We start from the raw sequence: 18,429 nt of genomic DNA on the forward strand, positions 1-18,429 counted from the left end.
GGCAGAATTTTCCCTGGTTCATAGATTCTGCCATTTGTGTTGGCGTCATTCTACATGGACATTTCGGATCGCAACCAAATGTCAGCTGTATATCGTTCAAGCTACCTGGAAGGAGAGGGGGCGAAGTTGGGCTGAGCTTCCTCTACCTCGTGGGTGGCTATTATTCCTTTGTTAGCCCCATGGCATTGGCACCTTATAGAGCCTTGTATGCCCTGGCGATCATCGGTTTCATCTGTTTTGCTTCCAGAATCACCGAGAGAAGAAAGATGGTGAGAGGTGACATTAGCTCTCGAAAAAGTCGGAAGCACTCACATAGACATTGACTGATACACACCTTGGTAAGTGTAATTTTGCTGTAGTGTGGAACAAATTAGTGTATCATAGCAGCTCTTGGTTTTCGGTTTGTAGTTCGAAACTGCAAAGCATTGCTTGGGTATATTCTTGTTTGTGCAGTTGAGGCAGAGCTATGATGAGAATAAGATTGAGATTGTCTGGAGATTACTTGTAACTTGTAACTGAAAGGTGTGGTCATCGATCGGCTTTTTTTAAGCCAGTCGTTTGGCTTGACCTTTCGTTTGTCAGGAAAGATGAATTAGTTATTGTACATTGTTCATTGCAAGCGGGTGGCATATGAAATAACTTTCTGCGATGACTTACTTGATCATTTTCTTTAAGAAAGCAATCAGCTTTGAAGATTGTATTTCTAAGAAAGCGTCGAAGATTTTCTTTTGTTTATAATATGTATTACTCATGTTAAAACTAACAGGATGCGTTTGACTGACTGTGCATATTTTTTCTAAGTCGGTGTTAAAACTGGCCGATATTTGACAGGCCACGGATCAGAGGAGCTCAGGATGGTTCATCAGCGAAGACCATTTTTGTTGTACAAGATGTCAAATGTTCTAAGTTGTTGACGCTACTTGATGTGCGATTTTTTAAAATTCAAAGGGGTTTTACAGCAATTACAAAGGGAGGAAGAATATGATGAACATGAACCTTTTCTTCATCCTAAATTGTATTACTGTAGCAACTTATTGATCTAAAATCCATTTTAATTACAAAATCTACCTCTCATTTTCTTTGAAGTTCGAACAAGGATGCCTCTTACATCTCCCACCAAAAATGGGATCACTGAAATCAAAAGAAAAGAAACAAGAATCACAAGTATGAACAAATTGGAAGCACAATTCACTTCTTCGTTCACTGCTAGTTCCTCATCCTGCTCCCCCTCTCCTCCGATGTCCTCTCCTTCCTCGCCGCTGCCGCCGTCTTAGCCGACGCCGATAGCGACCTCGTCATAGTCGCTCCGTCCGCCACCCGGGCACGGTCACCGTGCGGCCGGTGCACGTCTGACTTGTGGTCGGCGTACGACAGCGCCGGTTCGTCCTCCTTGGTTCTTGCAGCGAGCCGAGAGAAGGCGTCGACGGAGGCCCGGTCCGGTGCGACGCCGCCGCCGATGGACCTCTCCTGCTCGACGAAGAGCAGCTGTACGATGGTGCGCAGTGGCATCCGGTCGTTGGATATCGCCTGCGCCCGCACGTCCGGCGACAGCTTCCGGCAGTCGATCAGCCGGCACAGCCGCTTCTTTTCCACCTTGCTCAGCTCCGGGTGCTCCTGCGCGCCATTGATGACCAACTCAAATCAATCAAATGGTAATAAAGGTTTACAGATTTCCAAGCATCTAATCGAGCATGGTGATTTGTGATTCCTGACCTTGAGATAGGTGTCGATGGCATAGTAGAGGCCGTCGTGGTTACTGCGGGCGATGTCCGGCAAGCATTCGGCGAGATCGACGAACTTGCCAACGGGGAAATCGCGGTCAAGCGCGATGGTTCGCAGGTACTCGTCGAAGATCCTGGCCACCTTCTCCATGGCGGCGCTCATGCGCCGACGCTCGTCCGGCGCCGCTGGCCGCTGGAACTGCGCCAAGAAGTGCTTCAGCACGGCCTCCGCCGCGCCGACGTCGTACACCTGCGGGTCCGACGGCAGCGGGACGAGCAAGTCGGTCGGCCTCGCCTCGTCGAGCTGGGACCCAGCCTGCCGGATCAGCTGCGCGCGCGTCGACGACGACGCGCCCACGTAGTTCGCCACGCGCAGCAGACGGAGCAGAAACCGGCCGGTGACCGACCCCGCCTCGCTGGGGATCATCGTGACGATGGAATCCAGCACGCGCCTCTGCTTCGTCAGTGTCTCCTCGCCCGCCGCCGAGCTCTGCGCCTGGAGGAGGACGCCGTTGGCGGTGGCGCCAGCGCCGCCGCCGGCATGCAGTGGGTCGACGAGGTGCTTGCACGCGTAGACGTGCAGCGCCTCGCCGATGAGCGGCGGTGGGAGCAGCCCCGACGCGCGCACGGTGGAGATGACCGACCGGAACACCTCGATGTCCAGCTCCGAGACGTCCTCCGTCCACCAGTCCTTGGGGACTGACTGGTGGGGCCTCCTTGTGTACCCCGGCCTGGTGTATGTGTAGGACCAGTTGACCTGTAAAAAAGACGACATGGCGACAAATGTCCCCTGAGTGCTTAAGATGAAGCTACAAGCTAAATTAAGGACCTTTTTTGATAGGAGGATTTTCAACGAAATTTGAAATGATATGTACGAATTCCTACAATTTATGTAAAACCATGAGAAATCCATCCTTTCCAATAATAATTTAATTCTTGAGGATTCTAACTGGTTTTGTGCACCACAAGACCCAAGCCAAAACAATCCAAAGGTTCAGTGGTAGGGAAGCTATTGAATGGAAATGTACATCTAATATATAGTTCATTGAACAACACAAGAAAAATTAAAATAAATGTAACTGGGCCGGGCAGTTCTTTCTTAAAAAAAAAAAACTGGGCCGAGCTCATTCTAGAAAGCCATTGCAATGATGTCATCCTTTGAAACGTTGGCGCCAAATCAGCGACAAATAGCACAAAGCAAGAACACAGCAATGTGAAGCGACTGACCTTTGATAGCGGCATGAAGATCTTCTCAACAATGGAGTCGATGCAGGGCTGGACGATGCGGCTCTCGCTCCACCCGGACATCCGCCACGCAGCCTGCAGCGCGGCGACGGAGTCCTTCCACCCCTGCAGGACGCAGGAGTCGAAGAAGGTCTCGAGCTTGGCGACCAGGTTCCCCTTGGCGACGGCCTCCGTCATCCGGAGGAACCGCGCCGCCAGCATCGCCGGCACCAGGTTCCCTGCGCTGATGCTGATGGACATGCCGTAGCAGAACTTGGCGCAGAGCTCGAAGGCCTCCTCGCCGTCCGGGATGCCGTGGAGCGCCACGGGCACGGGCTCCTCCTCGCCGTCGTCGGTGTCCGAGCAGAGGAGCTGCAGGAGGCCGCACTTGAGGAGCAGGGGGAACTACAGGTAAACAACACCTGAAATCAAGAGGCTGGACATCGGAAAGGGGCAAAGGCACAAAATTGCTGCCCTGCTTCTATTCAACATTTTTCTCTCTTTTTGAATCTGTGTACTACTCATTTTTCAACAAGTTTGGTGTAATTGTGAGCTCTCGTCCTGAAAAGATGCTCTTATCTACCTGGAGGCATTGGCATGAAGTTTCCCTTCCAAGTTATCTGATATTTTCATTATAAGGTACTGGGAAATTGTGCGAAACGTGTCATTATGTCGATCGAATAATTCACTGAAGCCAACAATATGGGTCTGTACTTTGTAGTTTACCAATATTGTTCTATGGCTATTGCTGCACAAAAGAAAAAGAGAAACTAGCGAGAGCATCGTCGGTTCTTTTCGCCACTGCTCTAGATATTTGTTTGCATACTTTGTCAGGCAGATTGCAATCGATGTAGTCAGACGCAGCATTTTCATAGTGCTGACGAATTTCAGCTGCAAATACCGTGGAAGCAAGAAACTGCGTAAGTTCAGCATTTGGAGTCCTTTGTCACAAGTTACCCACCAGTTCAGATGTAAAAGTGATATGCAAATATTGTAAAATAGTTCGAGAGGAAATTCTCATCATGAAAGCATAAGCCGCTAAGCTCTATAACGTTTTACTTGCCATCACTTCTACTCCCATCTCTGATTCTTCTGTTTTCAGTTCACGCAAAATGCAAAATCCCAAATGCATATCACTTAATTCAACCTGAATGATATTCTTTAATTGCATATGTTCTCCAAGGATACTAGTACAAGTTAAGTCATCATCTTAGAGACTTAGATAAAAATAGGGTTCCATGGAAAAGACCAGAAGCAGTGTGCTGCAAAACCGCCACGGCCCGTCGGTACCGACCCTTGGAAACTACAGGCAAATAATAGCTTTCACCACTTGACCACTTTACAAATTGCCTGTAAACTACTCCCATTAGTGGCCTTCACGAGACAAGACTTCAAGAAGAACTGGACATTCTATTCTTCCAACATGCTTTACTAGGTTTGCGTGTTATTCAGAAGAAGCTTTTGAAGCGTGTATTTGAAAAAGCGCGAGACGAGCATTCTTTATCCGGTTATGTGTTCCGTTTGGCATGTGAACTATGACAATCTTGGTAAAGCAGATCCTCAGGCCTATGAACCAACCGAGATTCGTTCATTGATTAAGCATTTTAGAAAACAAAGATAGAGTTGGTTTCATGCCATCATTAGGCGTTGATGTACGCTGATCATTGCAAGCGGCGACTTAGTAAAGGCGCCTTAGCTCATAGCATCATTAGTTCCCTGACGATGCCTACGGAAAGAAAGTGGTAAAGGGGAACATGTGACGCGATAAATTATAGGAGAAAGATGTATCTCGTTCAGCACCCTCATCCTAATCTATGTTCGTCAAGTGTCTTAATTATTCAGATTTGCGAGCCTTTAGAAGTGGTTGCAACTGGACTTGATTGCTAAAATTACATTTTCTCAATGAACTTTGCAATTTCAGTATTGAGCATAATCTTTCCAGAGGAGATGTTCCTCGCATTGGATGAGGCGATAAGGGTATTTCAGTTGACTAAAGAGTTCCTAAAATTACTTTTTGTTAGCGATATATATATTGAGCCTGTGTAATATCCCCGTGTTATAAGCGATTCCCTGCATATTGCTCACCTATAAATGTATATATATTGGTCTATGTCCTCCATGGAATACAAGTGCTATTCATAATATGGTATTAGAGCCAAAACTAGGGTTAGTGCTTTTGACTCCATAAATCCAAGAAAAAAATATATCTGTCTCAAATCTTCTAGATTTTTTTTATTTAATTAGCACTCCATGATGAATGTATACGATGTTTTAAAATAGAGAATGATAATTACTTGGAATCAGTGAAAAACATTAGTACCTTGTGTAACTGATACTTGGTGTTGTTGACATGGATGATGAGATCGGCAGGTATGTCTGACACAACTGACCTACAATGCCATAACAGCTAAAATTGTTAGGTAACTCGTCTATTGGTCTCCTTTCTCTCCAAACTATGTTATATGGCAGAGATGCAAATATTTCCTAAAGAAAAACGTAAGATACTACATGACAGTTACCTGACTGCTTCTTCGGTGTAGAATGTATTGGGTTTTGTCCCAAGCTTCATGTACTTCATTGCGATGGTCTTCTTGATCAACTCCTGCTAATGACACAAGATTGTTTAAATCCCTGGAAGCTTTAGCTGAATTACTTGAGCACATAAATATGATTGAAAATACGAGGAGCGGAGTGCAAGTTGTGATCAGCGCATTGACAATTTATTGAACTACAAACTGTCAGTTTTGTCCTGTTTCCGTCAAAAACAAAAAGAATTACCTTGTTGAGTGTTTCTTTGATTATCGAAATAATACTAGTTTAGAAAAAGATTAGAAATTCATGTGAGGATCGCTAAAACTATCCAAAATCTACCACAACCTTGTCAAACATTATCTTCTGAGTGGTTATAAAAAACAACAAAAAACAGAGCTAGATAGTAATTTTGTCTTTGTAGCCAGTATTTCCGGTAAGAGATTGTTACCAGTCAGTTACAGTTTATTTTCAGAACCTTGGCTAAAATTGTACAGAAGTTTCTGAAGGAGAAATGATTATAGGATCCAAGTGAAGCTTTGTCGCAATAATCAGCAGGAGTCTGATCAGATCAATAAATGCTAAAATCATGTAAAACTTTACAAATAAATCATTTCAATGGCAAGTGTTTATGAAAATTGCAGAACATGGCAGAAAAAGAAGATGAAAAGGTGATGAAAGCACAACTACAAATAAGCCAGTAATTTGGTAAAAAAAAAACTTCTAAAATTCGAGAAAAGCCCACCCTTCAAGCAAAACCGATGCATTGTATCATGCTACAGTTGATCCATACCTTGATGAATTAAAAAGGAAAACTCTGAAACCTTAAGATCTGCCAGCTAGAAAGCTGAACCTCGAGCTCATGGAAAATATGAGGTGACTGAGATGTGGTTGTGACCCTTCTCATGTGGAGAAAAAGCACAATCAGCCCCTGCCAATATATATCCTCTAGGAGGAGAGGAGCTTTCGGGACCACACTTTCCATTGTGTGTGTGCTCCATCGCCCATCCTAGCCCTCTCCGGCCTTTCGACTTCAGAATATCTTTGAGAAAAAAGTGCTTATTATTCATGTGTTTTTTGTGTGCATTTCCTTCGGTTTTATGCAAGCATGACCTCAGAACCATAGTCACGCACGTATATTAGGCTTGACTCACCTTTTGTTGATGGTGTAGTGTCGATGTGACCTGTGCCCAGACCACACAACACACATACACTCATAATCCAATACAGAGACAGGGTGCTGGCCACATTAGTGAAAAAAGTGTGAGTGGTAGATCAGGCCTCATTAGAGGCAGCGTTTTAAGAAAGCAAGAATCCAAGATAAGGTAATTTATATTTTCTGGTGAAACTAAATAAATGAAGTAATGCTAATTGTTTTTTTCTGGGCAGGAAAAATCCAAAAGGACAAGATTTCGAGGAGCTGGGAATCCCTGAAATCTGGTGAATCAGTTCTGTGCTTGTGCACCTAGCATTTCCCCAGTGCCCAGAGCATCAAGGCATTAGGGACGACATATGGGGCCTCCCTGCAACTCATGTCCCTTGAAGCCTCATCATGCACCAAACTCCAGCTTGTAGCAATAGACATGTATAGAGAGAGAGAGAGAACAAACAGTGGTGATGACACTAATACTCTGTGCTGCTTTCAGATGGAATAGTGCTCACCTCAAGCAGGCCTCACCCCACAAGGCTCTACCAGCGAGACATGCATGATCGGTTACTTGCTATTCCTCTCCTTTTGCTGCTCACTCTTTTCTGCACAAGATTTTAGCAACTTGGCATCATCCCGGTGTCCATTTATGTATGCAGGCTTCATCAGGGTGCAAAATGCAAGCTTGCCATGAGTAGCTGAGCAGCAGTATGGACTTTGGGCACATGCAAATAATGGATAAATTCTTTGGTTTGCTTTCAAACATATCAAAAGTCGTCGGAAGTTCGCCGATTGTGACGCTTTTTAGTTTTTTGTAATACTGAATGAACTCCTTAACTAGTGGGATGTGGACTGAAGGTCTGACACGTCCAGCTCAGCTAGCATGAAATGCATGTACAGCAGCAGATGCCAGGTTCATTGCAAGCGAGAGGGGGTTGGTGTGTGGGAGAGAATTGCTTGCATGATGTAAATATTGGATCATGCAACACATGGATTTAATGTATGTAGCTGGTGCCATGGCAAAATTGGTACAAGTAGTATTCAATGAATTAACAGCTAATTCTTTGGGAAATAAAAAATATTTTTCTTGAATTGACAGAAAATGCAAAAAAAATTATAAGAGGCACTTATTAGAGGCATGCGTGTGGCAGGTAAACACCATTACTTTTCCAGTATGGGAGAAGTGAACTCCATGGTCTTTTTTTATCTCAAAATTGGAAAATAAAAATTGTATATATCTTTGGATTGTATTGTACCCATGCATACTAAATGGCTGCCACAAAAAAAAAAACACCAAGGTCCAAATATTTGTTTTCCAGAAATTGGGATGAAAGAAGTGAGAAACTGAACTTCAACTTGTCGGCTAAGATAACTTTTGTTGCAATTAAAAGAAAGAACTGCAGTGATTTGGATGTAGTTGCAGTTGAATTCCTGCATACTCACCATGGATCTAAAGCTCTGTAAATGGATGGAGTGGCTCAAGCAGACGTGCATGCCTAGAGACTAAAGAGTGACAGGAGAGAGAAAGCTTGCCTTAACCAGGATTCGTGCATCTAGCTATCGGAGAGAGATATCCTCTCCGGTCACTGATCCAGAAATTTTGCTTGAGATCGTTGTTGCAGGAGTCTTGGAGGCTCTTCCTTTGAGAGAGAGAGAGAGAGAGAGAGAGAGAGAGAGAGAGAGAGAGAGAGAGAGAGAGAGAGAGAGAGAGAGAGAGATTCTTGCAGTATGAGGAGTGCAGATGGTGGATTTAGGCCTCCATGAGTTGAGGAGTTATATGAAGGGGAGAAAGGGAGGATGCTGACAATCAAGAGATACCCCCCTCCCTCAAATGCCTCTTCTCACATGTTCTACACATAAGATTCTCTCCTTATTGGGTGAAATCATGAGAGAGAGAGGAGAGAGTTGTGTGGTGAAGGAATGAGAGCAATGTGGCAACGAGAGAACGAGAGGTATGACCAGGATCTTCTGGACCCCACAAGTCGGCGGAGGATAGTGTATTACTGCCATCACTAGCTCGATTAACCTCTCAATAGGCCAAAAAAGCAGCATGATTAGTTTATGGGGAAAAAAAATGTTGATTAGTTTTTGGCCTCAATCAGCCTTTTTGTTTTATTGCCCGTCGGATATTCAATTTCTAATTAATATAATAGGCAACTGTCCTGTCACTTCGTTTCAAATAAGTTATGCGGTACATCTTTTTTATCAGAAAAGAGCTTTGAAAAGTACACATGCGAAAGAAACTTGATTGCCCTTACGTCTATATGTTTTGTATTGATATGGATGAATTCAGTTCTTTTTTCTTGCTAAAGTAATAGAAATTGTAGAGATGGCTACATGTATGCATTTTTATGTGCATCAACCCAGCAAAGCATGGGACATTAATGCGGGACTCCACGAGTCAAATGTTTAAGTACAAGTAAAATCTCTGTCTTTTCTTAAATTTCTATCTCTCCTTAGTCATAAATACTATGTTTCAGACAAGTTTTTGATCACACTATTGAAACTTTAACTATAAATAAATTTTTAAATATTCAGTTTGGAAATATGAAAATCATATGTATAGATTTATCATAAAAAATACTTTTATAATATCATAAATTGCATATTAAGAAACAATGTCATTATCCTAAATATTAAGTACTTATGACCAGAGAGGATAACACTTAGAGGAACTACTGATTCAATTGGTGCATTCTGATGGAAAGTTGCAATAGTTGACGCGCTCCAACGATGGGACCAAGGGTGGCGTTGCAAGGTGAACCGATACTACTCCCCTGTTCCAAATTACTCATTATTTAGGCTCAATACACAGGGATTTATTGATTAGTTTTCAACAATATTTATCTGTACTTGTATATTAATCACTATAAAGAAACAATTAGCAGTGGTATTAAGTGGGAAACGTTGCTTTGCAAAATAAATTGGAAATACATGTAAATATAATTCTTAGAATTGCAAGCAAAATCATTTTGAGCCAAAAAAATTGTATGGTCCTTTCTTGGGGGGCATTTGGTACGCAGAGCTTATTCCATGACTAAAAAAAGAACATGACAAGTTAGAATAGTAAGATCCAAACATCACAACAAATACTTGATGGCATTATGCACGTAGGAGCCAGGTTATTCTCTTTTAATGTCCAGGAGCAAAATTAATATTGATAGCCCGGACTAACTAAAAACTACCTAGAGTATATAGCATACTCTTTTCCTGTGCTAGCTTACTGCATCCACAAAACTCTCAAGAGGTCGCAACCGCATTATTTGGCAGCTTTCTAAGCATTAGCGACGACAGATAGGGATGCACTACCTCCTAACCTCGTCAAATCATCCATGCCCTCTTTCTCCTTGGCAAGTCCCTAGAACAATCTGCTGCCATTGTACATGAAAACCGACGGCACTAGTTTTCCCATTAACTTCGTTCTATCATTCCCAAAAAGGTTTATGCACTTTCTTGACGATTAAGCTTCGCAACAAAAGCATCCAAACAACATTAGATATCCTCAATCTTCTGTGGGGTATTGCTGATCTATGATTAAAATGTAGCTGGTATTGCTTTATGGGGCACCCAGGGTTGTATCAGCCTTAGCTGGTGGAAAGACATAGCCTGGCACACGACGACGAAACAAGTCAGCTGCATCTTCAGGGCCAATTTGGATTAGATGGTTAGTGAATTTTTTAAAGTGTATTTGGATTTATTTCCACAAAGCTTATTCCATGAAATCCATGCGTTTCCAAATGGGGGAGTTGGTAACTTAGTACTCCCTCTGATTGCAAATGTAGATCATTTTAGCCTCCTCAATTATTCTCTAAATATAAGTCATTTTCAAACTACTATGCACTTTTTTCTGTTTTATTCCCTTTTTATCCTTGTTTAATAAATGATATCACTCTCACAAATGAATGAATTATCTTTTTCAATACAGAATAAACAAAGAGCAATAAGATTATTTGATCTACTTTCTTAATCCTTATGCATAAATCTAAAATAATCTATATTTACAATCGGAGGAAGTATACGGTTACGAGCTAGGAATGAAACTACAACAATAATTATAGTGAGGGCCGTGCCGGCAATTACATTCTTAATGTCACAGATAACATGATGGGTTCTCAGGAAAAAAAAAGGCATCATGGCCATTGGGTCATTGCAGAGAAAAGGACTGATGGACTCTGTCTTGTCGACAATTACAGACCGATGTAAAAAGGCACTTTTTCATGTGCTGTAAGATGTTGCAGGCCAATGAGATCTCACCGCTTCCTCGAGTGACTCTCATATGGGTCCATTGGTTGCCAGAGCTGTAGATCACTTAGACCAGTTTCCACAGGTTGTTTGTTCTATTCCCGGCTCAATTTTCGGTGATAATGTAGATATGATGTATTATGCCTTTTTTTATCAATACTAAGTGAAAAATAGATAGATCAGACATAATTTTAATGACAGGTTATTATATAATCCGTCAGTTATATTATCTCAAGTCGGGACCGGACATTGATCCGTTACTGATAACATCAATGACGGGTCATAATATTACCCGTCACTTCTCACATTTGCGACAGACCATAAACTACACCTGCCACTTATGACCTGATTATAAGTGTTAGATCTACTTAGCACTAGTCATAAGTGATGGGTCATATTATGTACTGGTTATAAGTGATGGGTCTCTCTGCAGCAGTCATAAGTGACGAATTATGTTATGTCTCGTCACTTATGACCTAGCATACGTGACAAGTCTTTCTGATCAGTCATAAGTGACGGGTCATGTTCATTTATGATTGTAACAAGTGACGGGTTATAAGACCTAGCCAGCTATTGTGCGTGTCCAACAGTTACAAGACCCAACAGTACTGGACGTGTAGTAGATCTGGCGATTTTCTTCGGTTCCGCTAGATAGACTCTGGTATCTTGTTGATTTGAAGTTTGAATTGTTGCTATGTCTTTAAAGGTTTGCATCTCCTCCTTTTTATCCTCCTCTGACCTCTATTTTGGTAGATTTTTTTCTGCTTTGAGTTGTAATCTATTATTTTGCATCTTTATCTAAAATCTTAGTACAAGTGAGTTGTATTTATATTAGATTTGATACTAGATTTTCCCGATATACCGCGAGATGCCACAGATCTAGTATAATTGTACTGAATTTTTAATCACATGCTTAATCACACAATTAAAGTAATAATTGTTAATGAAGAATGAATATTTTTACATTGTAGATGACGAACAAAAGTTGGATGTACCTTGAGACCTGAACTGATAGAGGACCTGAGCGGAGTGAAGTATTTCATGAGTGCCGCGTTGGCGAATATGAAAGATCATGGTAAAATGACAATGTATTGTCTATGTCGCGATTGCAAGAATGATAAGAAGTTCCTTAAATCAGACAATATTCATACACACTTGGTCATACGTGGATTTAAAGAGAATTATACATGTTGGAATAAATATGGCAAGCAATGCCTTAACGAAGGAGAGATGGATCAGGGCCTCTATGCTGACAGCATGGATCAAGGACTTATACCCGGTGATATAGGTCATAATCTCAAAGATGAGGACATATTAGATTTCAATGATAATAATCTTGAGGATTTTGTGTAGAATGTGGACCAGATGGTGCGGGATGTCGAGTGGCACGACGAGTATAATAGTGGTGAGTTTGCTAAATTCCAAGAAATTATGCGAAATTCCAAGGCACCCTTTCATCCTAACTATAAGGAGAAGTGCATGCGGCTATTTGGGGACCTAAGCTTCTACAGCTCAAGACAACGTATGGTTGGATTGATAAGAGTTTTGATGCATTGCTGGATCTGCTAAGGGATATGCTACTGGAGGGGAACTTGGTGCCCGAGAGTATCTACGACGCAAAGAAGATTTATCATTTAGGACTAGAAATAGATAAATACATGCATGTAAGCAGGATTTTATCACTAGCGTTGATCTCAAACATATCGGATACAAGTCTAGAACCTTCGTATTCGCTAAAGATGTTCGCCAAGTCTTTTATGTGACTGACACGTGTAGCATCTAGGCCCCTAGGTAAAATGTTAAGTGTTTCAGTGATTAATGACAACCATATCATTGTGACTAATGCATATGTTTTGAAGGAATTCGAATTCATTAATCTACAATGATTGAATGGTTTTCTTGGTCCCTCATGGAATTCTATTTATCGATCAAAGGACTTTTACGTCAAGATTAAGGACTTTCTAGTTTTAAGTGTCACAAGGTGATGAAGGACACTTGGATTAGTTATATGTCATTTCTTTTGTCTTTTGACCGTACTATAAAGGGGGGCTAAGTGTTGTAGCTTGACCTAATTGAGTTTAAGAAATAGTTGGGTACACACTTATAAAAATCTAGCACTAGGTAGCTCAAATAAATACATGGGTGAGAAGTCGAGAATTTAGAACTCAAAGTCGATTGAATTAGACGAGTTCCAGGAAGATTGCTCTCATCAGATTGTCCGGCCTCAGAGGGATTTTTACTCACCGGACTATCTTTCGTTTCTGAGAAAACGTCAACTTGAACTCATTGGATTGTCTGGTGATGGAAGGAAATACGCCAGAGTATTTAACAAAAGAATTATTTTTCAAAGAAAAGTGAAGTTATATGCGTCGGATTGTCCGGTGACCTAAAGGGTTCAAACATCGGACTATTTAACACAAGCTCGGTACTTTTGGAGGAAATACAAGTTGAACTGACCGGATTATCCGGTGTCTTAAAGGAATCATCACTGGACCATTTAATAGAAACTTCGTATTTTCAATGAAATAGAATATATCTCACCGGACTATCTGGTGATGCTATATGGTAGAACACCGGAGCATTTTGCAATGGCTACTGACAACTGTCAAATCAGCGGTCTCAAAAAGTTAGCTTAGTAGATTGTTCGGTGTTAACAGAGACGTGTGCACCGGATCATCCGGTGTTCACAGAAAAAGTGATTGGTTGGCAACGGCTAGATTTGGACCTCTAGCCTATATATACATCCTCACTTGGTTTCATTCGTCTCTCTTGCAACCCAGAAGCATTCATACACATTGTCTGTCATCTAAAGGAAAGGGAGAGCACTTGAAGTGATTTGCAAGTTCTTAATTAAAGATTAAGGACTCCATTAGTGCTCCAAGAGTAGTGAGTGTGCATCTAGCTGTTGTTTTAGGCTTGATTGGGATCAAGTGAACCAATTAGTTTGTTACTCTTGGTGATTGGCAACACCTATTCGGTCGTGGAGATTGGAGGTGTTCTCGGTGAGCTCTTAGAAGTCCTATGGGAGCCCCGGGAAGCTCATGTACTTGGTTTGATGCCCGCCAATCCAGAGATGGAGAAGTGGCAATCACTAGTGAGCACTTGAGTCTCGGTGGCTCAAGGGGGAGCGACATCCTTGTGTGGATGCTCCAACGAGGATTAGTGGAGAGTGCCAACTCTTCGATACCTTGGGAAAACATTTTGGTGTCATCTTCCCTACTCTTATTACTTTCCGCATTTAGCTTCTAGCATTTCCTTCATGCAAGTTTTAATTCCACACTTTACTTATGTTTTATATGCTTGCATGTGTGTTCTTTTAGCTTGCTATATCGTCTAGTTGTTTTCTAGACTAAGGTTACTTATTGTTCTAGAAATCGATAGTTTGTTTAGTTTTTAAATCAGTGCCCTATTAACCCCCCCTCCTTTAGGGCCATTAGATCCTTTCGACATGACAAAGAAGAAATGCCATGTGGTTCCCGCTGGGAAAAGATGCATCATTGGAGTTGCAAACGTCGTTGATGAGGAGGAGTTCAATCAATTCAATAAAATTCCCCCTTTTGCTACTGCAATCATGCCACGCCTTTCGCCGACCGAGAAAACTCCACACATGCGCTCCGACCATAACAAAGGGATCCAAGTCAAGAAAGCACGAAAACAACGAATTTGAATTTAAGTGTGAATTTTTTATTATTAATTTCAATTTTTGGATTTATATATTTTCAATTTGTAATATTAATGTCAAATTTTAATTTGAATTAAGTGTGAAATTACATATAAAAAGTAATAAATTTGAATTTGAGAATATTTAGGTTTCATGTTATTTGAATTTGTAATAATATTACGAGTGATAAGTGACGTGCAAAAATGGCAACGGGCAAAATGCCCATGGGAATAGGCTCACGAGCTAAATTCTAAACCTGCACCCGTGCCCATCACCCGTCACGGGCGAAACCCCATCTGTGCCCGCCGCTCGCGGGCAACACGTACCCGCGGGTCTGCCCACATGCCCGCCAACAAGTAAACATACAGGGAGCAAATAAACATGCAGGGATTTAGGGAACATAATAGCAACAAGTATACAACAATAATGTCATCAATTTAAGCATACAGGAAACAACAATCTCATCAATTGAAACATACATGCAACAACCATCTCAAGTTCGAAATATATATTACAGTTAACAAACATCTCATGGATAAATAGCATACCATGTAGTTCATACTCCTCAAGTCCTCATAATAGAGAATAGTGCAACAAATGGACATTATTAAACAAGACAACAAATTCTAACCATGCAAACAAACATAGCTGGGAGCTAGTTTATTAATCGGAGTCAACGGTAGTGATGCAAGATTCTTCCTTCATTTCTTCTTCAATGTCTTCAAGGCATGACCAGAAGCTATTAAACCTTCCATCACCTTCATCTACAATAAAGTTTTATGTACATTAGTAGCTGCAGCCTACAGGTCATATAGAAATGGAATACATTGCAAATGCACACTACCTTTGAGAGTGTGACGAAGCCAACTTTGGCTGCACATCAAAGCTTCCAAGACGACTGCGATGCTCACTTAGAAGCCTCCCACTAGTGCTAAAAGCTGATTCAGAAGCTACCGTTGTTATTGGAATAGCGAAAATGTTATGAGCAATCAACCTCAAACTAGGATAATGAGTTCGAGCCACCTTCAACAAACCAAAGACATCAAAATACTCATTATCATCATGCGGAAGAGTTTCTTTCTCCAAATAGCGATTAGCTCATTCTTACTTTTAACGAAGCTAGAAGTCTTCTTACTTGCAGCAAGGGTTCTAAAGATTGACAACACAGCAGCGGCACTAACTGAAGAAGAAACACCACTAGGTGATGTACCCACAACCTCTTGGTCTTTCATTGGTAATCTTTCATCAAAGAAGTTAGCAATTCATAGGCCTCTGCAACATATTTTCCAGCTGCTTCTTCACCCAAAAGGGCAATTTAGCAAGCATGTAACATTGTCATCTTAAGACATGGATCAAGAATAACAGCAACAACCATGAGACCGTGGATGTCAGCCTAATACTTATCATACTTTGCTATCATGGCAGTAAACATTTCTCTAATTATTTCATCTTCATCATAACCCCAAAAATTGATTTCATGTTTATCTCACATACTTTAGGGAAGAAAATGTTAGCTACCACATACTTTGATCCAAAAAATAGCCCAATACATAGATGCAATAGAAGTAGAGACTGTGTTCTTTTGCATTTCGATGGTGTTCTTTTGCATTTCTCGTTCTTTAGTATGCCATTTACCTCTTGTGGTTGCTACTCTAAAAATATCTAAAATTTTTTAAGCAGTTGTGCTCATCTCAATCGTCATTGTTACCGATCCAAAAATATCAAAGTAGTGTTATTCTTTTGGCTAATCTAAAACCAAGATACTTTTTCATGAACCAAACTTATATTCGTAGCTCGCAACTGGAATTCGTTATGCTTAACTGGGAGTCTGACACAACCTCTTAGATATTATTAGTACAAATATCTAAACCACCAAACAGAAGCTAATTCCAGGAATAGACACGCCTCCTGAAAATTTGCTTCTGTCTATATATCTAGACTTCAAAATTTTCCTCAAATTACTAAATTACCTTGCTAGAGTATGGCAAGACTGTGAAGGTCGAGGGAGGGCGCCGCTGCACACCTTACTGGAGGACATGCGAGGGAGGGCAGCATCGTCGAGCTGTTGTGGGCAAGGGAGGGCACCAGCACCGCCGAGCTGATGTAATGTTACCTAGACACGGTGCCGCAGGGAGGACAGTTGGATCTGGGCAAGCTTCGAAGCTCCGGTGGGCAGCCGTGGGAACCCGTCGAGGGAGGGCCATGGGCAGTCAACTTCGACCGTTGGTGGTGTGGTGCCATTCGGGAGAAGGGGCAAGATTTGGGTGACTGGGTGTGTGACTGGCTGGCGATAGGTGAGGGGTTCAGGACTTCATGAGGGTGGGAGACTGGGAGTGGAAGGATAGGACAGAGGAGAGAACCCTAGAGTTTGCTTATATACTAAGTGTTTAGGGCCCACATGTCAGTAGCAGTGGAGCGGGTATGCGAGCGAAGCGGGAACGGGCAAGGTTGTTTCAGGCCCAGATCCTTCTGTCCGTTGGGTTTAGACTCAAACCCACACCCATCCCCATGGGCAACGATTTAAACATGGACACGTGCCTATCGGGGTTTTTACCTGTGGGTACGCGGGTAATTTCTACCCGTTGCCATCTTTAGTGACGGGTTATACTATTCACCCATCACCTATGGGATTAGTCATAGGTGACGGGTGATATATGACTTTCTTCACCGGTCACTGATTAGTCATAGATGACAGGTGATACTCTTAGCCCGTAACTTATTAAAATGAATAGGTGATAGGTGAATAATCATAGGTGACAGTTGATATTATTCACCCCTCACCTATGCCTAATCTGTGATCACTGATTAGTCATAGGTGACGGGTGATACTCTTCACCTGTCACCTATGACTAAATTGTATATATTCATCCATCCCTTCCTGTGTCATTTTTCCTAAGTCCTAGCCCTAGCTGGTGCCCTCCAACCTCCTCTTCCCTGAGCCACCTCCGAGCATGCACCGCCGCCGTCGATGTCCTTTCCTTCGTGCACCGCCGCTATCAACACCCTCTCCTCCATGCATCATCACTGTCGACACCCTCTCCTTCATGTACCGCTGTCGTCGACACCCTCTCCTCCATGCACCACTGCCGTTGACGCCCTCTCCTCTGCGTGCTCGAGCAGAGCAACATCAGCCATGCCACAAAGCCAGGCCGCCATCTCCCTCACCGACTGCTGCCAGAATCCATCGAAGATCTACACCAGGAGCTCCCCAACCTCTCCCTCAAGCTAAAGTGATGCGCCCATGGCTCCCTTGGATACACATGGTGAATTCATTCCTTATTGTTCATATTTTCTTCATAGAGAATAAAATACTACTAAGTTTCGTGTTGTTTTATTGCTTAGAAATATGGGTGAAGCACCACAACCTTACCCAGATATCACCCCTTGAAGGCTAAGTTTACTAGGACTCAAGGCTGAGCTCTAGTCGTGGTCGTGGTCGAGTCGCAGGATAGCACGTCAGTAAAACGGGCATAACTCTCTCATACGAAGTTCATTCTAGGAAAACTTGGACATTCTGGAAATCTTATGATGAGCCCTTTCCAATGGACATAAGCTCGACCAAATATTCCTTATAATGTAGTTAGAGTGAAAGGAATAAGGTGTTGCGCCACCATTTTGGACCCTGTTGGGTTTTGTAATTGTGTCGGGGTTGGAGTTCAGGTTGTGCACACCTCTTTCCATGGTTGCACAAACCTAGGTTGACCTCCTCATGTCAAAGTTTAGCTTGAATTTTGCTTAGATTATTTTGTTTTATATAGTTTCACCGCTTGTTCGGTTTGTGGAACTCCAACTCGAGCACTTCATTGGTAATTAGCAATATTCAGATTGCATCTATATGTTCTTGTTTGTGTTCTTGATTCACTTGCAGGAAAAACCTTTTTGGTGAGGTCAACTGCGTCTTGGCA

General features: G+C 42.2%; 1 protein-coding gene across 5 annotated transcripts; it reads right to left on the minus strand.

The window, feature by feature from the left end:
- Positions 1–985: 985 nt before the first annotated feature.
- On the minus strand, positions 986–8,560 carry LOC133897671 (BTB/POZ domain-containing protein At5g47800-like). 5 transcript variants are annotated; one of them, XM_062338467.1, is made up of 7 exons: positions 8,155–8,560; positions 7,137–7,226; positions 5,465–5,547; positions 5,266–5,335; positions 2,949–3,350; positions 1,714–2,478; positions 986–1,614 (listed from the first exon to the last, which is right to left on the minus strand). In XM_062338467.1, the coding sequence occupies exons 3-7, from the start codon at positions 5,521–5,523 to the stop codon at positions 1,207–1,209; spliced, it is 1,704 nt and encodes a 567-aa protein (XP_062194451.1). In that variant the 5' UTR covers positions 5,524–5,547; positions 7,137–7,226; positions 8,155–8,560; the 3' UTR covers positions 986–1,206. The 5 variants fall into 5 exon arrangements, with proteins under 5 accessions (XP_062194451.1, XP_062194450.1, XP_062194453.1 ...); XM_062338466.1 differs by lacking the exons at positions 7,137–7,226; positions 8,155–8,560 and adding exons at positions 6,268–6,516; positions 6,629–6,714; XM_062338469.1 differs by lacking the exon at positions 7,137–7,226.
- Positions 8,561–18,429: the final 9,869 nt, after the last annotated feature.

The sequence above is a fragment of the Phragmites australis genome, chromosome 17 (genome assembly GCF_958298935.1).
Source record: "Phragmites australis chromosome 17, lpPhrAust1.1, whole genome shotgun sequence".
Taxonomy (NCBI): domain Eukaryota; kingdom Viridiplantae; phylum Streptophyta; class Magnoliopsida; order Poales; family Poaceae; genus Phragmites; species Phragmites australis.